Source organism: Mustela nigripes, chromosome 3 (genome assembly GCF_022355385.1).
Source record: "Mustela nigripes isolate SB6536 chromosome 3, MUSNIG.SB6536, whole genome shotgun sequence".
Classification (NCBI taxonomy): Eukaryota; Metazoa; Chordata; class Mammalia; order Carnivora; family Mustelidae; genus Mustela; species Mustela nigripes.
This window is the reverse complement of record NC_081559.1, coordinates 89090049-89111296: the sequence shown is the minus strand read 5'-3', so window position 1 is coordinate 89111296 and position 21248 is coordinate 89090049. Positions and strand designations below refer to the sequence as shown.

Here is a 21248-nt window from a genome sequence, read left to right as displayed (position 1 = left end):
TGAAGGGAGAGAATATGATTATAAAGATGAAAATGTAAAAAAGATTTTAAAAAAAGGAATTGATAAGCTAAGAAGCTGGTTGAAGAAAGAAAGAAAAAAAAGTTAAAAAAAAGAGAGAGAGAGAGAGAGAATATGATCAGATGGGAGACTAAAACAAAGCCATACACTAGATTTAAGGTATATTCCACTCTGTTAGAAGAAATTGTATCCAAAAATTTTAAAAAAGAAAAACATACATATGCAAAAAATAAGGTTAAATACAATGAGGGTATAGAATATGACTATAAAAATGAAAATTAAAAATATTTTTAAAAGGTATTAATAAGATGTTGGTTAAAATGGGAAAGAGGAAAAAATCAAAAAGAAGAAGAAAAAAAATAAAGAAAATTAAAAAAATTTAACTTTGAAGAACTAAATAATCATGGGGGAAAAGCCACGTATTCTATGTGTTCTATTCCTTTAGTGCTGGTGTTCTGCAGTTCTCATTGATTGGTAAACTTGGTCTTCCCTGGATGTTCTTTCTGACCTTCTGGGGGAGGGGCCTGTTGCCCCTGTGATTCTCAAATATCTTTGTTGGAGGAAGAATTGCACTGCCCTTGTCAGGGGCCAGGATGGGTAATCTGCTCAGGTTTGCTCTTTGTAGCTTTTGTTCCCTGAAAGCTTTCTGTACAGCTTTGGAGGACAAGAATGAAAATGGCAGTCTCCCAATCTCCAGACCTATAGGAGCTGAGAGTTAGGGCCCCACTTCTCAGTGTGCCTTCAGAGAAATGCAGTCAATTTCCCCTGTCCCCTGGTCTCCTGCTGCCCTCTGAGCTTACCTGGTCCGTGACCAAGAGTTTCTATCTCTGGTGCACAGCCCCATTTGGAGTCTCCACACCCAGCAGATTCCTGCAGCATGCTCCCATGCCACTCCTCCCAGTGGAGGAAGGGAATCCCTGGATCTGCCACTTGTGGGGTCTCTGCTCAAAGAGTAGTGGTCCAACTGTGCCTTGGATCATGGCAACCCTGAACTGAGAGCCTATTCCTTGGCTCTGTCTTTGCAGCCAGCTTCCCTGCTCTAATACCTGGGAACTCTGCCATACTCAAATACCCTCAGTATTTCTGTGACGCCAAGGGTCCTGAGACCACACTGACTCAGGGAGGGCTCCACCACTGACTTAGCCACTGGAGTGCCCTCTTTAGAACAGATTTCTAAAATTTCTGCTTTTGTGCTCTGCTTCTCTATCACTTGCTGCAAGCAGGCTAAAGGAGGCTTCCAGCCCTCCTTTACAGTCTGTCTTCCTGTATATCACCTTGGATTTACTTCACCACTTGTCCTACCTTCCAGAAAGTGGTCAGTTTTCTGTTCATAGAATTGCTGCTATTCTTATTTCCAATCTCCTGATGCATTTGTAGGTGTTCAGAAAGTTTTGATAAATATCTAGCTGAATTTCTGGGACCAGATAAAATTTAGATCTACTCCTCTGCCATCTTGCTCCTCCCTCCAGCCTTGGCATTTGGGTAATATGACACAGCAGACCTGATGGGTGTCATTGGTCAGAACAATATGGAGCTTATGGAAAGCCTCAGCAAGGGAATCCCAACACAGGCCCCTAAGATTCTGCAGCAAAGCCATGGTATCTGTACCAGAGAATTACATATCCTTTGAGAAAATGCTCCTGACAGGTTTCTGGACCCTGGAAGAAAACAGAATACTCGACTCTGAAGCTCCAAGTTACCATGGATCTGGAACTAACCACCATTTGTCCTCATACCAACATCTATGTAGAGGTTCCAATCAAGAAAAGAAGAAAAACAAACAAACAAACAAAACAAAACAAAACAAAAATTTAGTTTGTCTTAGGGATCATTTGGCTTAATATATGAGAATAAGATAAACATGAATTAAAGTTGCTTTCAAAAGTAGGCCTTAAAGTGAGTAGAGAGGGGAAAACAAAAAACAAAAAACAAAACAAAGCCTTTCCTAGGCGTAGAATTGTGAGCAGTATACCAAATTATTCACCTTGTGTGAAAGAAGTAGCCTGAAGTACTCATGTATATAGATTCTGAAGTAGTGGCCCATGGCCAGGCCATATGGTCATGGAACTGGAAAGAAAATAATTAGAACATTAAAGTTTAGTAGAGCTATAGGAACATGACAAGGATGCCCAATCTTGCCACTTTTGTTCAACACAGTACTAGAAGTCCTAGCAACAACAATCAGACAACAAAGAGAAATAAAATATATTCAAATTGACAATGAAGAAGTCAAACTCTCTTTGCAGATGACATGATACTTCTTATGGAAAATCCAAAAGACTCCACCCCCAAACTACTAGAACTCATGTAGCAATTCAGTAATGTGGCAAGATACAAAATCAATGTATAGAAATCAGTTGCTTTCTTATACACTAACAATGAAAATACAGAAAGGGAAATGAGAGAATCGATTCCATATACTATAGCACCAAAAGCCATAAGATACCTGAGAATAAACCTAACCAAAGAGGTAACAGATCTGTTCTCAAGGAACTACAGAACACTTATGAAAGAAATTGAAGAAGACACAAGAGATGGAAAAGCATTCCATGCTCATGGATTAAAAGAATTATCTATACTTTTAATGTCATACTGATTCAAAATTCCACTGGTATTTTTGAAAGAGCTGGAACAAACAATCCTAAAATTTGTATGGAACCAGAAGAGACCCTAAACTGTTAAGGAAATGTCGAAAAAGAAAAACAAAACTGGGGGCATCACGTTGCCCGATTTCAAGCTTTACTACAAAGCTGTGATCACCAAGACAGCATGGTACTGGCACAAAAACAGGCACATAGACCAGTGGAACATAATAGAAAGCCCAACTCTATGATCAAATACTCTTTGACAAAACAGGAAAAAATATCCAGTGGGAAAAAAGACGGTCTCTTCAATAAATGGTGCTGGGTAAATTGGAGACCTATGTGTAGAAGAATGAAACTCAACCATTCTCTTACAACACACACAAAGATAAACTTGAAATGGATTAAAGACCTCAACATGAGGCAGGAATGTATCAAAATCCTACAGGAAAACATAGGCAGTAACCTCTTTGATATCAGCCACAGCAACGTCTTTCAAGATACATCTCTGAAGGCAAAGGAAATAAAAGCGAAAATGAACTTTTGGGATTTCATCAAGATCAAAAGCTTCTTCACAGCAAAGGACACAGTCAACAAACAAAGGGGCAACCCACGGAATGGGAGAAGATATTCGCAAATGACACTATAGACAAAGGGCTGATATCCACGATCTATAAAGAACTTCTCAAACTCAACACACACAAAGCAGATAATCATATCAAAAAATGGGCAGAAGACATGAACAGACATTTCTCCAAAGAAGACATACAAATGGCCAACAGACACATGAAAAAGTTCATCATCATTAGCCATCAGGGAGATTCAAATCAAAACCACATTGAGATACCACCTTACACCAGTGAGAATGGCCAATATTAACAAGACAGTAAACAGCAACTGTTGGAGAGGATGTGGAGAAAGGGGAACCCTCTAACACTGTTGGTGGGAATGCTAGTTGGTGCAGCCACTTTGGAAAACAGTTTGGAGATTCCTTAAGAAATTAAAAATAGAGCTTCCTTATGACCCTGCAATTGCACTACTGGGTATTTACCCCAAAGTTACTGATGTAGTGAAAAAAAAGGCCATCTGTGCAAAGATTTTTTTATTGTATCTTAATTCCTACATTCACCACAAAAGAAGTACAAATAATCAAAGTGCCTTAGTTTTTTGCTTTAGCTGGGCTTCATCATCAGCCACCCCAGAACTGGATACAAAAAAAAAAAAAAAAGTTCATGGTGACTGAAATAAGAGTTCAGTGACATGGATTTCCACTTACCAAGGCCAAGCTAGCTAATTTTGCCTCTGAACCTCCAATCTATCAGTAATGGAAAACAACAGTGAGCCCATGATATATCATTCCTCAAGGACATCAACTGATCTTCTGGTGGCAATTTAACTACATTAGGCACCTTCTATCCTGGAAGTGTCAGTGCTTCATTCTCATGAAGACATAGGCCCATTCTAGGTATTGGCTTGCCTTTCTTACTGCAGGCTCTCAGGCAGTACCACTATACAAAGGCTTATGAAATCCCTAATCCACAGGCATAAATTCTACACAACCTACAATCTCCCAGGTATCCAACTCATAGTGAAGGAGGCATGAGAGTGGGCCCATCCACTTGTTTAATCACATACCACACCATCCAAAAGCAGATGGGGTCTCATAGAATTCCAGGACAACCTTTTAAAGACGCAGGTGAAACATCAACTTAGGAGCAACACTTTCAAGATGACATCCTCAGGTGACAGTATATTCATTAAATTAGAGACCTCTATATGGTTCTGTATCACCAACAGAGCAATTCAGGCTCTAGAGACTAAAAGATGAAAACAGAAGAGTCCTCACTTTCATTAACTCTCAATGACCCACTGGAAGATTCTATACTTCTATTCCCTGAAAGTTTGGACTCTGTAGGATTGGAGCTTCTGGTTTCCAAAGAGGGCACACTTTTGCCAATGGGCCACAAGCAGGGGTCCCACTAAACTACAGCCTATGGTCTCTGCCAAGAGAGTTTGTAATTCTTGAGTCTAATAATCAGCAGGTTAAAGAGGAGTCACCATACTGGCATACATGACTAGCCCTGAGCAGGATAAGGAGGTAGGGCTGCTTTCACATAATGTGGCCAGGGAAGAGTATGTAATGGAACCTGAATGGTCCACTTGGGACCTTCTACCACCCTCTGTGAAAAGACACATGCAGCAATCCAAGTCTGAGAAGGGTTACCAAGGATTCAAACCCCTAGGAACTAAGGTTTGGGTCACAGATCAGCTACCTAGACCTGCCAAAATGATAATTGGGAATGAAGAGCAATTAGAATCGATAGTGGAAGGGAAGGAAGATGGTTATCAACTGTGGCCTGAGATAAACTACAGCTATAAAGTCTATTAGTCCCACTAACCTCCCTCTTCTAAATTTCCTCACAAGAAGAGAGACCTAAAGGAACTACAGAGTTGTTTCCCAAACCTGTGTAGACACAGATATGTGTGGCAAAAGAGCTGCTCTTTAGCAATCTGAACGTGCATTTCTCAAATCTCTGCCTATGGAGAGCATCACTGACTGAATCCACCACTGATATAGGCCACTTCCAAAAAGGTTCCCAGACAATGATTGAGAATGACATAAATACTGAGGCAGACACACTCCTGTGAAATGCACAACTCATTCAAATGGCAACTTTGACTCAATAACTCCTAATCGACCTTGCAAAAAATGTCTTAGAATTGTACTGAAGCCTAAGACTTAACCTATCCAACTTTCCTCCCCAGAGGTCAGCCCTATAAAACATTACAACTCAATCTCATCAGTCTCAATCCCCTTTATTACACACAGACACTTTCCCCAGTCAACCTCTTACATGCCAAGATATGAATATTTTTAAATGAGGGTTAGAGAAGGTACAACTCTTTGTCAAAGAGTTCAAACTGGCACAAATAAATATGTTGTATTGCTCTTCACTATTATCCTCTGTACTGCTCTGTGCTCCTCTTAGGAAATGAAAAAAAAGAATAAAAAATAAAAATAAGACAAAAGAACAAAACAAAACTGGCAACTCAGGGTTGCCAGTACTGCATCACAGAAATGATGTGTAGTTAAGTAGCATCTGTCCCTGCTAGTCATTTCCAGTATGGTCTGCCACAGTCAGTCCCTACTAGGTCTCCCTCTCTCCCTAACTATTCACACAAGAAAGTTCTCCGGCCACTGTAGTCATTTGAGTTTGTGACAATGGCCTAGTACTCTCAATAAACTAAGATGCAAAGGTATCTTCTGGGAATGAGATCATAGGATGGGCTGAAGATTTAAATGACATAGAAAGTGTGGCTACCATAGGGATGGGGATGAAGAAAGAAGACTGTAGACTTTACAGGGACTTGGGGATTTGCAAAGCAAGGATGTCAGAAGAGCACAGAGTGCAAAGATTTACAGTTCATTAATGAAATAACTGGCTGCAGAATATGGCCTCTGAAGAGAAGCAGAAAAATTACAGAACAAGTACAGTGAAACAAGCAGATGGAGTCAAATCACTAAAAGCTGAAATAAGGACAAAGATTAAGTTCTATGTGGGGTGATAAATACAGAGGGTATATAGAAATGGATATTCCTATTTCTATCTACCTTCCCTGGAAGAAAGTACATGGGATTAAATTTATACTTTTCAGTTTGAATAAATAATTATTCCAGATACTGAATTTCCTGTAATAACTACCAAGTATTCTAATAAAATAGACATTTTAAATGCTTCTAGTAACCATTTCCTATATAATATATTTAAATTTTGTATTAGTTTGTTAGGACTGCCATAACAAATACAACAGAATGGATGGCTAAAATTCCAGGACTTTATTTTCTCACAGTTCTGGAGGCTGGGAAGTATGAAATTAAGGTGTCAACAGGGGTTGATTTCATTCTGGGTCCTCTTCCTTTGGCTTATAGATGTCTTCTCCCATTGTCTGCACATGGTCTTTCCTCTTTTCATAAGGACATTGTTTATATTGGATTAAGGCCTAACCATATAACTTCATTGGGAAGTTTAGTCAAATTTAGTCACATTCTGAGATGCTGAGATTTAAGACTTCAACATATAAATTTGGGGGGCACATAATTCAGCCTATAATAGGTATCCACTTGTATTTCAGAGTTTTTTTTTTTAATCACTTAAGAATGGATGATGCTGAAAATGTCTGAATTATTAAAAAAAATTCTAATTAGGAGCAAGGAGTTCTTTATATATTAGCAATTAACATTATGTTCAATCTCCATCTTCCTATAAGATGTAAGAAAAGGTAGCCTACATGCAAGCCTAGTAAAAGAAAAACAATGTCTACTTCATATTTCCAGGGTATGCAGATATTTGAAGAGTCATTTGGCAAATTGTCAAATTCATAGTTAGGTATATGCCCAGGAAAAATGAAAACAAATCCCCACACCAAAACTTGAACTTGAATGTTGAAAGGAATATTGAAAGGAATTCAATCATGAGGGACCACATATTATATGATTCTATTTCTATGAACTGTTTGGAATAAGCAAATCTGTGGAGATAGAGAGTAGATTAGTTCTTCCCTTAAGACAGACAAGTTGGAAAGACTATGAAAATTTCTAATGAGCATAAAGTTTCCCTTTAGGTTAAAGATGATGTTTTAAAATTCAATATTGGTGATGGTTGCACAACTCAGTGAATATACCTGAAACCATTGATTTGTTAATTTTTAAACACATAGATTCTATGGTATGTAAATTATATCTATAAAAGTTGTTAGTTAAAAAAAAAAAAAGGAAATCAGAGTTTGAGGAATTAATACAAATGTTGAAAAAAATTTACAGTCCAACCTTGAAAATAGTCAAAATGTCCAAAAAATTGGAAAAATAAAAAACTAATGTTATCTACATTTTTAATAATGTACTCCTGTCAAAAACAGCATTTACAGTTTATTAATCATAACATAGCAAAGTGTTCATGTCAGAATGGTAACTGAGAGAAGCAAGACAAAATCTTATCAATGATAAGTTCTATTTGTATTTAAAACACATAGCACAAATATCAATATGACAAAATATGACACCCCTAATATGAAGAACTTAAGAAACAAATGAGCAAGGGCACCTGGGTGGCTAAGTGGGTTAAAGCCTCTGCCTTCAGCTCAAGTTATGATCCCAGGGTCCTGGCGGGCTCCCTGCTCAGCAGGGAGCCTGCTTCCCTTTTTCTCTCTGCCTGCCTTTCTGACTACGTGTGATCTCTGTCTGTCAAATAAATAAATAAAATCTTTTAAAAAAAATAAGAAACAAATGAGCAAAGGAAAAAGAGAGGGAGAGAAACTAAGAAACAGACTCTTAATGATAAAGAACAAATTGATGGTTTTCAGAGGAGAAGTTAATGAGAGCGGATAGGAGAAATAGGGGATGGGGATTAAAGAGTACACTTACTACGATGAAAAAACAAGACAAGGGGTATGTGGGTGGCTCAGCAGTTAAGCGTCTTCCTTTGGCTCAGGTCATGTTCCCCAGGTCCTGGGATTGAGCTCTGTGTCAGGCTTCCTGCTCAGCAGGGAACCTCCTCCTCCCTCTCCCCCGTGCTCTTGTTCTCCCTTGTGCTCTCTTTCTCTCTCTCAAATAATTAAATAAAATCTTTATAAAAAAAGACAAAATGATATAAAGGATTAATATGCCAAAATATTATTAGTTGCTATCTGTGTGATAGTATTAGTGATGATTTTTATTTCAATTTTGTTTCATGTTTTCTAATTTCTTATAATATAAAATTTTAATAAAGAATTTTTAAACAAATAAAAATATTTTTTAATTATAGATTGAGATCTGTCATCAATAAGTGTTTGTTGAACTAATGACTAATACTCCTCAAACACATTTTAATAATGTTTAACTATTGAGCTGGTAGATATCTACTTTTTCATTCAATCATCACTATTTTAAGTTAGTAGAGATTCACATGAACACTGAGAAAAACTGAGTATGCAAATATACTCATTGGTATGCTGTATTGAATCTATATGTTCAATTTGAGCCAAATGAGATAAAAACATCAGTTCTTTTATCCCTAATACAATATTAAGGGAGAACAGTAAATGGAAAAAAAATAAGGCTACAGTCACTATTTAAATAAGGTTATTGATAAGAATAACTAATATATTTTAGCTCTTACCTCTACTAATCAGTATAATATATCACAGGTAACAAAATTTTTGAATCCTTTTATTCAGAATTTAAAAAATAACTTTTCATGTTAATTAGAATCCTGAATTACTGTGAAATCATCAGTGTTTTTAGTATCTTAGTATTTAATTTGTACAGGAAGTAGCAACCAAAATGGGGTCTCCCTGTCAATATCTGTTTTTCCCTTGAAGGAAAGAACAGATTCTATAACACAGTCTACTTTCTATGCTCAAACGATGCCAGTCTAATTCTGATTTTGTTCACATAGGTGTTAATAACTATTGACTAAGAAAATAGATGGTTTTAAAACAATAGCTTATAGGTTGCTATTGTTGAAGCTGTTAATATTAAAATTTGAACAGTCAAAAAGCTGGAAGTAGCCCAGAGAAATCATTATTCAGAAGAGTTCGTTTGTTTGTTTTAACTCTTTAAAAGACTCCAGAGCCAGAGAGTCATAATGCTTAAGTAATCTATTCTGGTATTTAATACACTTACAATCAAGTTCCATTTCTGGTTCCATCTGAGTTTTTCCCTACTTAATTTATATCTAGCTCCTCTTATTCAGTCCTCAGTAAAATTAAATAATAAATAAATGAAACAAATAAACTTCTAAGCTAAAGCAATCAACTTTGTTTCTCAACATAGTCCCAAATGAATTCACTGACAGAATGTTTTACTCATAGCAAATGATGGGAGGTTGGAAGAAGATTTGCATAATTGCTCTTGTGCACCATAGTAGGCATAAAGAACTGGTAATTGTTGCCAGCTACTTCAGAGCTCCCTTTCTGGCCACAAATCTCTGTCAAGGGACACTTGATGCAATGCTAGAACTCATTCTAAGCGTAGTTAACATCAGTCAACATTTAGCCTGCATTGGTGACAAAAAGGAAAGTAACCAGACTAATAATTGTTTGTGTTACACATCTTCGTATCCCCCAGGCATTCCTAGACAGGTATAAGAATTTTCTTGAAAGAACTTTTCTTAAAGAGCTTTTGTGCCAGGGAGTTGTCAGTAGAAGATTTAGTGTAAGTTAATATTACATGGAGACTTTCCCAGACACTGGTCAAAAACTGTAAAAAGGGGTTGTAGGGAGCTGCTGGCTTTTCTTTAAGGATTTAAGCCATAAAACAGTAGTTACCCATATGGTAACATCATTGATAACCTGAACCAGCCATCAAAATTTATCTCTTAGACAATAATATGTGTTGATAATATGGATAAAACATATATAATACTTTGAAAAACAGCCCCTAATGTACTACTAAATGATCCCCACCAAAGGATATTGAGCCCCTTTTTAATCCTTTCCCTATGAGTATGGGCTGTGCCTCGTTGCCAACTTCTAATAAAGAGAATGTACCAAATGTGATGAGATATCCTTTCTGAGATTGGGTTACTAAAGGTCTGGCTTTCATTATGTGTGTGCCATTTCTCATTGTATTGTTTACTAGCTCTCAGGGAAGCTAGCAATCATGTTGTGAATTGCACTGTGGCGAGGCCCACATGATCAGAAACTGAAATCAGTTTCAGTGAGGAGGTGTGACCCTCTGTCAAATAGCCCACAAGGAACTGAATCCTGCCAACACCCATATGAACTTGGAAGCGAACTCTCCCTAGCTGAACGTCCTGAGGAGACTACAACAAGGTGTCTAGCCAACACCTTGATTGAAACCTCATAAACTGACCCGAAGAAACTATAAGATAATACATGTTTATTGCTTCAAGTTGCTAAATTTCGGTAATTTGTTATGTAGCAATAAATGATACAAATATAGTGGGATAAATTATTTTTTTCTTTCTCCTTCCCCTTCTCCTTTTAGAATGATCATCATTGTTTCCCTTGGTCACCCCTCAAATGAGGCTGTACTAGTGGTCTTCTGTCGCTAAGTTTAGCGGGGACAATCCTAACCTTGGTGAATATAGCATCATCATTCCCCCAAACTCCAAGTCCTGAAACTGTCAAGTATCTTTTCCAATCATCACCACAATAGGATTACAATTCTCATTAGGAAATTACCAGGGTTCTGATGTTGGCTACTTCATCACTGGTATTCAATTCATGGTTTATGTCAATCCCAAGGGCAAAAACTCAAATGCAAATCCTGAATGAAGAATTTCATTTGTGCATCTTGAAGTAACCAACTCTCCCCTGTATCCATATTTTATTCACAAACCCACTTTCTTCACTGTTAAAATGAAAGTACCACCTGCCTCAACAAATTATTTAGATGAATAAAATGGCATAAATACAAAAATGTTTCCTAACCATATTTGGGCAATGTAGTAAGTGTTCAATAAATATTAAGGATTTTTTAAGTGTTATATTAATTTTTCTTTCTCCTCAAACTTCCTCTTCCTAACCCACAGTAGGTAATTAGTTCCAGTTCTAGTCTTTCTACTTTAGCCAAGTCTTTATTCTAAAAGTAGTAAGGAATTCATGGAAATAATTAGTTCTTTATTCTTCTCAAATGATCTGCTCACTACATCCCAAAGGATCTGCTTACTTACACCTCAAAGGACCTTCTTACTACACTTACTAATTGCTTCTGGTGAAGAAAAAGTCAAATGATAAAAAGAAATTAAAGATCTACTGTTTATGACTAGTCTAAAATCAATGAAATAATTTTCATTTTTCTCTAAAATTGTCTACTTGATTAAAAACTAACGACCAATAATCTCAGAAACTGAATCAAAGGTCCTTTTTTTTCTCTTCTTAAAGAAAGGGTGTCAAAAAGAAAAATAGACTAACATTTTATTGGTTTTCTTAAAATAAGGAAAAAAACACTTTTTCAAGGTTAAAAACACTTTCTTAAGGTCACAATTAACGGAGTTAATGGTATCAATGTACTTAAGCTAAAGGAGACCTCAACATTATCATTTGACCTTACAGCATAAACAGGACTGAGTCTCTGGGAATAAACAGGTAAAATGTATTGTCTAAAAATCAAAGTACAGAGAAACCTGAAAAACATCCAGAAGACTGACTTATCTAAAAAATAGTTTCTTCATATCTATTTAGTGCTGCTTTAGTTGTATTTATGGTATTGGATTAAGATACTGTGCTTTCCTCAAACAGCGTAAGATAACTTGTACATCTCTTAGCAGCTATTAATAATTTACTGTGAATTAGTATAGCTAGGTCTTTTGAGAATAGGTTTCGTGTTAACTTGGTTTTGATAAGGAAAAGAGTACAGGAATATATTGGAGTATCAAATATAAATGCAGCTCTGCTGAAAAGAATCCTGAGCCACTGAAAAGAAATATAACAGCATATGTTGACTCAGGAGAGGGATAAAGAAAGGTGCCCAAACACAGAAATGATATGCTTCATGTGAATATATCTAAAGTTGGTATTGACACATTTTACTTTCACCAGGAGTGTTAACTGCCCAAATGAGAAGTTTCCATGAGACTTGCTTCTGTGATTTTCCCAATGACAGAGAGAATAATATAAATTCCAAATAAGTTGACCGAAGTCTTAATCTTAGCAGATAATCATTGTGCATCTTCTGGGCTTTTGGTTTCTAGCAATCTCTGGGGAGTTCAGATGTCTGAGAATGTCTGTTTATGTTTTGAGTTCAGAAATTATCCAAAAATGATTTGTGATATATATACAATAATTTGTTTAACTTATAGTTCCCTATCTATGCATGATACTTGTCTATGAGGGTTGTTGAAGTTTTTGTTTCCTTGTGATAGTTACTATTTTGCCTCTTGAAAGATATACTGGCAATAACCATGTACAAATACATACAAAATGCTCACATGATTTGAAAATACAGTCTTGAAGCAAGTTTGAAATGACAACACAAAACAGTATTGGTTCACTGTCACAAGAACTAGAAAAAAATGAACCAGTACTAAAAATTCACTTTGTAGCCAAGGAAATGGTTTTCATAAAATTGAAAAAATGTCCCAAAGCAACAGTATTATATTTAAGCTATTGCTGTTACTGACATAAAAAGAATTCTTTTTATAATTCTTCTATGGTCTTGCTTGGTGACAAAATGGTTATTAAAAAAATTTTGTGAATAGCTGTCTTCTAAGTCTCCGGGGAAAGGGAAAGACTCTCACTTGGTCGCCTGCTTCAGTTCTTTTTTTTTTTTTTTTTAAAGATTTTATTTATTTACTTGAAAGAGAGAGAAATCACAAGTAGGCAGAGAGGCAGATGGGGGTTGGGGGAAGCAGGCTCCCTGCTGAGCAGTGAGCCTGATGCAAGGCTCGATCCCCTGAGATCCCCTGATATTATGACCTGAGCCAAAGGCAGAGGCTTCACCCACTGAGCCCAGGTGCCCCTACCTGCTTCAATTCTTAAATGGATTTAAGGTCACTTGATTCAATGATTCAGTATATGAATCAGAATAAAATATGACCTTCTACAAGCACAAATTTGCAGAAGTGCAATGTAGTTTATCAAGTAATACCAACAATGTCCAAATAAAATTTTGTATCAGTGGTTATAGGTATAAGATGGCATAGTGTAAAAATTGGAAATAGGATACTTAATTACCATATAACTTCTTGATCTCTCTGGGTTTCAGTTTCCTTATCTGTAACAAGAGGGAATGCTACTACATGGAACCAAATGTTCCTTCTAGTTCTAACATTTAACAATATATGTAAATGTTGTGGAACTTCATATAAATAGGTGACAGTTAAATGTGTAAATGAGGCAACAGTATTTTGTCATACATTCTCCTTCACTTTATTTTATTGATAGACTTTATTTTTTAGAACAGTTTTAGATTCCCAGATAAACTGAGCAGAAAACTCTCATGTGCTTTTTCCTCTCATACACATGCGGCCTCCCCCACTGCCAAGATCTCATACTGAAGTGGTACATTTGTCACTACTGATGAACCTAAATTGGTATATCCATAGTTTATATTAGAACCTATAGTTCAGATTAGGGATTACTCCTGGTGTTGTATATTCCATGGGTTTTAACAGAAGTTAAAAGGACAAGTTCTTTCAATGTTTTGTCTTAATGGCCAGATCACTATGTGATGGTGTAAAAAAGCATTAAAACATTCCCCATAGTGAATGCCAAGCAATGGCATCTAAATAATAATTTTTGATGCTCTCTTATAAAAACAGAACTAACAAACAAAAACCCTACAGATCCTCCACACATGTATTACCTCAGAAACTATTCCTTGTTTGCCTTTTTTCTCTATAGAAACTTAGCTATGATATTCTACACCTAGGAGATAGCAATTAACATTTGTTAATATTGAGTTGGATGATTCAAATTTGAACAAAAGAGATAAAAGATGAAAACAGGAATATGAGCTTGAAATTTTCAGTTAAATAATCATTCTTTGAAAGATCTTGTATATGCCATTCCACACCGTAAAGTCTCTTTACACTAAATGTGACAACTTTCAAATAATAATAATAATAATAATAACTATTCTCTGAATAGAATGTCCTCTCTCTTCAAGCAATATCTTATTATGTGATTGTTATAAAAACTTATAAATACCCTCAAGGGAGGGGAGAGGCAGACTGGATAGAGCATTACTTACTGAAGATCACATAACTAACTGGAGCAATGGGCCTTGTTTTGAAGGAATTTCTCCTAAAACACATTCTTCAAAGCATCAAATTCAATATTCATTCATTAGGAGGAATATGACCCAGTGGGCAAGGATTTTCAAAGCTTATTTTTTTTTCTAGTGGAATGGGACTTTTCCAGTAAAGTGATAAAAATGCTTTGAACATTTTAAACCTAGCCACAGGGTCTTCTTTCTCCTGTGGATACTATCCAGAATTGCCTCATCTGGTGAAAGAAATCCTTTCACTGCAGAAAACTTTAATTCATTAGGACCAAAACCCAGCAGGATTGAAATCTGTTAATCCTCATGAAATGCACAGGTTTGGACAATGTATTTATCCCTGTAAAACTGTGGTAATAAAATCCTGTGACATAAATTATAATGGTTATACTCAAGAAATGATTCTCCTTCACACCATCTCCTTATTGTAATGGGAAGGTTTTGTTTGGTTTGTTGTTGTTTAGAATAAGGATCTAATGTGCCCTTCCATTCTGTCATCTTTATCTTTGATAGATTCCTAAAGTAGGGATTATGTCACAGAAGTGAATGCCCATTAAGGGAAGAAGAAGAAATAGAATATCTTCAAAGAGAACTAATAGTGAAAGAACTTATGATCAGGTAAAACATAATGGCCATGGTGGAAAAAAAAAAAAAGTTGATGTGCCAAAAACTGGTTTCTCTCCTTTGTTCAGGAGCAATCTAGACATTTGCCTTCCTTCTTCCCTGAAGGGACTTCACTCAACAAAGCCAGAAAACTTATATATTGTATATAATGCTGTCATAAATCAAGTGGCTGCCACTTCTTCTGATCCTAATACATTTTCATAAAACACAATTAGTAAAGGACCGGATTGTGAAATAGACCAAAGCATAAAAGGCATGCACAGAAGTGGTTGGAGGTTCTTATTACCACCACTGCCATCATCATCACTAGTATTTTACTTGGTTCCTTATCTATATACTGTCTGCTGGCCCCTAGGTTTACATTTAATGACTTCAAATTGCTGGTGATATTTTTAATGTTTAAATATCTGCTTGAGGCACCTAGGTGGCTCAGTGGGTTAAGCCTCTGCCTTCGGCTCAGGTCATGATCTTGGGTCCTGGGATCAAGTCCTGCATCAGGCTCTCTGCTCAGCGGGGAGCCTGCTTCCTACCCCCCCTCTCTGCCTGCCTGCCTCTCTGCCTACTTGTGATCTCTCTCTTGATCTGTAAAAAACAAAAACAAATAACCAAAATATCTACTCTCCCTGCTGTTCATTATCATCATAATTAAATCCATCTTTACTACGGAATTTTACTAAACTACTCTCTCTGTACCGAAGAAGTTAAGAAACAACTGTTCTATACAGATTGCTGAACAGAAAGTATAATGTAGTCAAGAGAACAGAAAAGGAAATCTTCTCTAATTACAAGCTGAAATACAGCTTCCAGGGCACATGTGTACATACATACATATTACATATACATATCACATATGTGTATTTTTACAATTTAGTACTTTCTATTATTAGGTATCACTACTATTTTCACAGCTCCCATATATATCAAGCACTGGGCCAAGCATTTGCATACATTAATCTTAATATTCCCATACCCCATAAAGTGAGGCAGCTGAGCCTCAGGAATATCAAGTAACTGACATCACGGGGTAGTAAGAGGGTGAACTGGCACCAGAATCCGAGTTGTTGCAAAAGTCTTGCCTATTCCTATTATATGTTTTCCTGCCCCCAGGTCTCCAACCCTCTGTTTTCAAAGTAAGTTTTGCATTGCTGTCTTCTGATGAACAATAGGGATTTAGATACATTCTTGAACATTCTAATTTTATATGATTATTCTATATGCCTACATCCTTATACATTAAGAGGAAAAAGATTTTCTAAAGACAATTTCTTCCTATGAATTGAATTTAAAAATATGGAAGATATGATATAAAGAATACAAAGTTTTGACTAACAACCAGGAATTTCTCTGGGGAAAAACTACGTTGATGCAAAATAAGTTTATAATGATATTATTATTGGAAAGCTAGAAATAGAGAGTGTACTACTCTTTGCAAATAAAAATATCCTCTGTCGTGGTACATTCTACGAAACTTAACCATTTTGCGGCCACTATAAAGCCTCAGAGAATGAATTCAATTTATGCAAATAATCAGTTTACCCTTAAGAAAAGAGAGATTTACTAATGATCTAACCAGGACATTTACAACACCAAATGTTTTAATATCATATCACATAGAAATTTTCACATACTTCCAAAAATCATTATGAAGTCTTTAAAAGAATCAAATATGTGATAACAGCTGAAACAAGGGATTATGTGTACTTATAAAAAATATATGCATATATACATGACATCTTTTCAAGAAGTTCAAGTTTTTTTAGTTTTGCACTGACTAAATCCTATATGATGAAATTCTAAAGAATAAGATGCATGTAATTAAAAGGGAGGGTAGATTATGCATGGTAGGATAGTGAGCCTTCCGTGTATAATGAGGTTTGATCAAATAGCCTTGCTTGATCAAAAATCACATTGTGATTTTGGCAAAATTTACATATTGCTCAAAAAAATATACTATATTTGTCTGAATTTCCTTTTAAGAAAGGTCCTTTTTAAAATGTAGGAAGTTTGGCCTGTATATGATTCCATTTGACACAAACATTTGATACAAAACATTTGATACAAAATTTACTTAAGAAAAGTCATCTTTGAAATATTTGTGAAGATCCCCAGTAATTCATTATATTGTAGCCAGGAATTTCATTAACACATGATTAAACAAAATGTGTTTAATCAGCTGAGGGGGAGGGAGAAGCTTACAACCAAAATTCCACATGCTGATGCGTAAAGATGTTTTTAAGATTATAAATCAAAGAACTATCTGCTTTTTAACATTAGATAAAATGAACTCTTCACAAGTACTGAAAAAATACTGCAAACATATATGTACATCTTCAGCACTAAAACCTTAATATGGGAAGCATATGATTTAGCTCAAGGAGAGGTAGAGAAATTTGCTTTTATAAGTTTAGACACACAAGTATAGAATTATAGATCTAAGTATAAATCCAAAAAGTATATCTAATGCTTATACTATGTCTGAACTTAGCAATTAGCACGCGCGCGCGCGCACACACACACACACACACACACACACATTTTCTTCAATATATTGGGCAGTGTCTACCATCAATTTCCAATCAGACATTTATATTAGCTACAGGGAAATGTCAATGTCTGATCTTTTTTCAATATTTGCTAAAACAAGATGATAAGATAAAATCTGACTCCAAAATAATACATACCATATTCAAAAGTAATTTAAATGACACAGCATTTATAATTGTTCACTTATTTGGAATTCGTTTGCTACTATCTATATTAGAATAGATAATTATTCTTAAAATGTTTTAAATTATATTGTGTTTTACATATATAGTCAATCAAAATGTTTTGTATATCTTTATATCCATAATTGAATAAAAGTAAAAGTGTCATTTTAAAAATTACAATAAAAATGAAGAAACCAAATGCCAATTGTGGCATTTTAATGTCCCTGCAATTTAATGCTATACTTTAGGAAATTTTTACTTGATTTTTTTCAGGAAAACATACTTAGAACAATTTGTATTAGGCTTAAATATTCATTACTAATTTGCTTTCTTATTCCACATCTTGACTATCAGAGTACAGAGGGAAAGGTTATACTGCCATCAGGCATAATAAATCAAGTAAAAACATCATACATAAATCATGAATAAAAAACTATTTACCTGCATGGAAATCTATCCCAACAGCAAATGAAGTTCCTGATATAGGCATCAAAGCATCCATTTTGTCAGTTGGTTCCAGAGGTATTCCCCTGATTCCTTCATGAACAGAGTACATAAGAAATGACTCTATACCTAATTGAAAAAAAAAAAAAAAAAAAGAAAAAGAAAAAGAAAGAAAGAAAAGAAAAGAAAAAAGAGAAAAAAGCCCCAAGTGAATATTTAAAATTAAAATCATTCTACTAACATCATTTCAGTCTTAATTTTTTCATAGAACATGTTCCTTAGCCTTTTAAAAATGTTTAACTGAATACTACATTTCTGACTAGTTGAAAGGTAAATAGATTAGTGGCTCTCAAATTTGAGTATGCATCAGAATGTTCTAGAGGACTTGTTAAAACACAAGGTCCCCAACCCAGAGGCCTGATAATTTGAATTTTTGGAAAGTTTCCAGGTAGTGATGGCACTACTGGTCTGGGAACCATACTTTCATAAACACAGAGGCAGGTAATTTTGGAAAACATACCTGGCCTCACAACCCAAAATTCACTCCCTTTTTTCTAATACCCTTATCTTATTGCTTATATATGATAATAAACTTTGAGAGTATATATGATTTTACATAGCTACAGAGTTGTTAGTTTTCTTTTTTTTTTAAGTATAGTTTTTTATTTTTTATAAACATATATTTTTATCCCCAGGGGTACAGGTCTGTGAATCACCAGGTTTACACACTTCACAGCACTCACCAAAGCACATACCCTCCCCAATGTCCATAATCCCACCCTCTTCTCCCAAACCCCCTCCCCCCAGCAACCCTCAGTTTGTTTTGTGAGATTAAGAGTCACTTATGGTTTGTCTCCCTCCCAATCCCATTTTCTTTCATTTATTCTTCTCGTACCCACTTAAGCCCCCATGTTGCATCACCACTTCCTCATATCAGGGAGATCATATGATAGTTGTCTTTCTCCGCTTGACTTATTTCGCTAAGCATGATACGCTCTAGTTCCATCCATGTTGTCACACCAGTCAGAATGGCTAAAATCAACAAGTCAGGAAATGACAGATGCTGGCGAGGATGCGGAGAAAGGGGAACCCTCCTACACTGTTGGTGGGAATGCAAGCTGGTGCAACCTCTCTGGAAAACAGCATGGAGGTTCCTCAAAATGTTGAAAATAGAACTGCCCTATGACCCAGCAATTGCACTATTGGGTATTTACCCTAAAGATACAAACGTAGTGATCCAAAGGGGCACGTGTACCCGAATGTTTATAGCAGCAATGTCCACAATAGCCAAACTATGGAAAGAACCTAGATGTCCATCAACAGAAGAATGGATCAGAGCTGTTAGTTTTCTAATAAAGTTATTCTTCTTAAATCATTTTGAACACTAAAAGCATACCAAGTAGTTAATTTTTGCTAATACCTTGCTGTTGTAGCTTCAAAAGTATGTTCTAAAATATGCACAGACATAAAAGCTGACTACCAGAAGTCTGCATCCTGATACTTATGAATTTTTCTAATACGTCAGAACATGTTTTTCGGCACATATTTTCTGAACTTTTTTTTTTTTTTTTTTTGCAAGAGGTAAGTAAAAGATTCAATTTGATTCTTCTAGAAGCGGGGGAAAGGAGTTCATCTTCTTCTTCTTTTTCTTTTTTAAGATTTATTTACTTGAGAGAGAGAGAGTGGGCATGCACGTGTGCGGGTGGGGACAGAGGGCATGGAGCTGGATGCTAGCTAGATTCCATGGCCTTCAGATCACAACCTGAGCCAAAACCAAGAGTCAGAGGCTTAACTGACTGTACCACCCAGGTTTAAACCTGTTTTTTACTAAAATTAAGTCATGATCATTGGATAAAAAGATCATTCTAGAATCAAATTTCTTTGGAACTAAGAACTAGAATCTATGAAATGTGAAATAGGAAGATGGGTGTTTTAGGTTTTAGTTCTTTGGCAATGATCTTCTCTCTCAGCTAAGCAAATCTAAGCCCTCACCACTTCTCTTGTATTTTTTTTTCAAACAGGTAAAAGAATAACTGAATTCAGATTGAATCGTAATAGTAACCAGTCACTGCTTTTTACTTCAGCCCTTGCTTATTCAAGTTGAAAGTAGTTTCTACTGGGCTTGGTTAAAAGTTTGATAATAAACTGCAGTTCTGGAAAATAACTAATTATAACCTTTAAAGAGCAATAATACTTAAAACTTTTTAGATAGTAACAATCTTACATATATGAGACTAAGCAGTGAACCATTGTTCTAATAAGACACTAATATTATTTTTTCTATTTTTAAACTAATTTTTGTTGCCTAAAATTTGCATTGATAAAATAAATGCATCAGAATTAAATTTTCCAAGATCTTATACCTTGACATGACATGCGGTTCTTTTGGAGATAATATCCCACTGTACACATGCAAGTCCTTGTGGTTTCAGATGTTGGTAAACAAAGTTGAGAGCATCCGCCATTATTTAGTTGGCAAGAATTGCTGCCTGCATAGGAGGAAAACAAGCAAAAGAAATATTTAAGAAAAATAAAAAGAGTATCATTCAATAACAATAATTTGAACAAATATTTATACTTTTGTTGATTTATAAATGCAGCTGCTTCATAGAGATTAGTATGATGTTTTACTGTCTTGAATAATTTGAAATGGCATATTGCAGTTGAAGTCTGCCTACCCAAAAAACGTAAATGGAGGTCTGATGTGTGGCAGAGTGATTATCCACAGCAATACTATAATTAATTTATAGTATCAATTAAACTTTGATTACAATTCAAAGTTGCTTAGAGACTAGATCTTAATTATTCCCACCACAAAAAAAAAATGATAATATATGATGTGATAGAGGGGTTAGCTAATGCTAAGGTGGTAATCATATTGTAATATATAAATGTATCAGATCAGCCCTTTATATACCTTAAACTTAAGTAATTTTATATGTCAATTAGATCTCAAAAAATAAATTTTAAAATAAATAATTAGAAAAAGTTTTTTAAAAAGCAAATGACAAAGCATGAGAAGATTCAGGGCTACAGAAAAGCAAGTGAAATTGGTTTGTCATGAATGCTGTCAGACTGGCAATATTTTAAGATCACAGAAACTAGGAAATATTGTATTATGATTTTTATTATGATATTTCATTT

The 21248-nt window shown here is 35.5% G+C and overlaps 1 protein-coding gene across 1 annotated transcript in view; it reads right to left on the bottom strand.

The window, feature by feature from the left end:
* Positions 1-21248, bottom strand: part of LRP1B (LDL receptor related protein 1B) — a 2002169-nt gene that overhangs the window by 530204 nt on the left and 1450717 nt on the right. The window contains exons 35-36 of the mRNA XM_059394361.1: positions 20468-20589; positions 18102-18233 (exon numbers count right to left, since the gene is read on the bottom strand). Coding sequence (XP_059250344.1) covers positions 18102-18233; positions 20468-20589 — 254 coding nt within the window. The remainder of the gene's footprint in view (positions 1-18101; positions 18234-20467; positions 20590-21248) is intronic.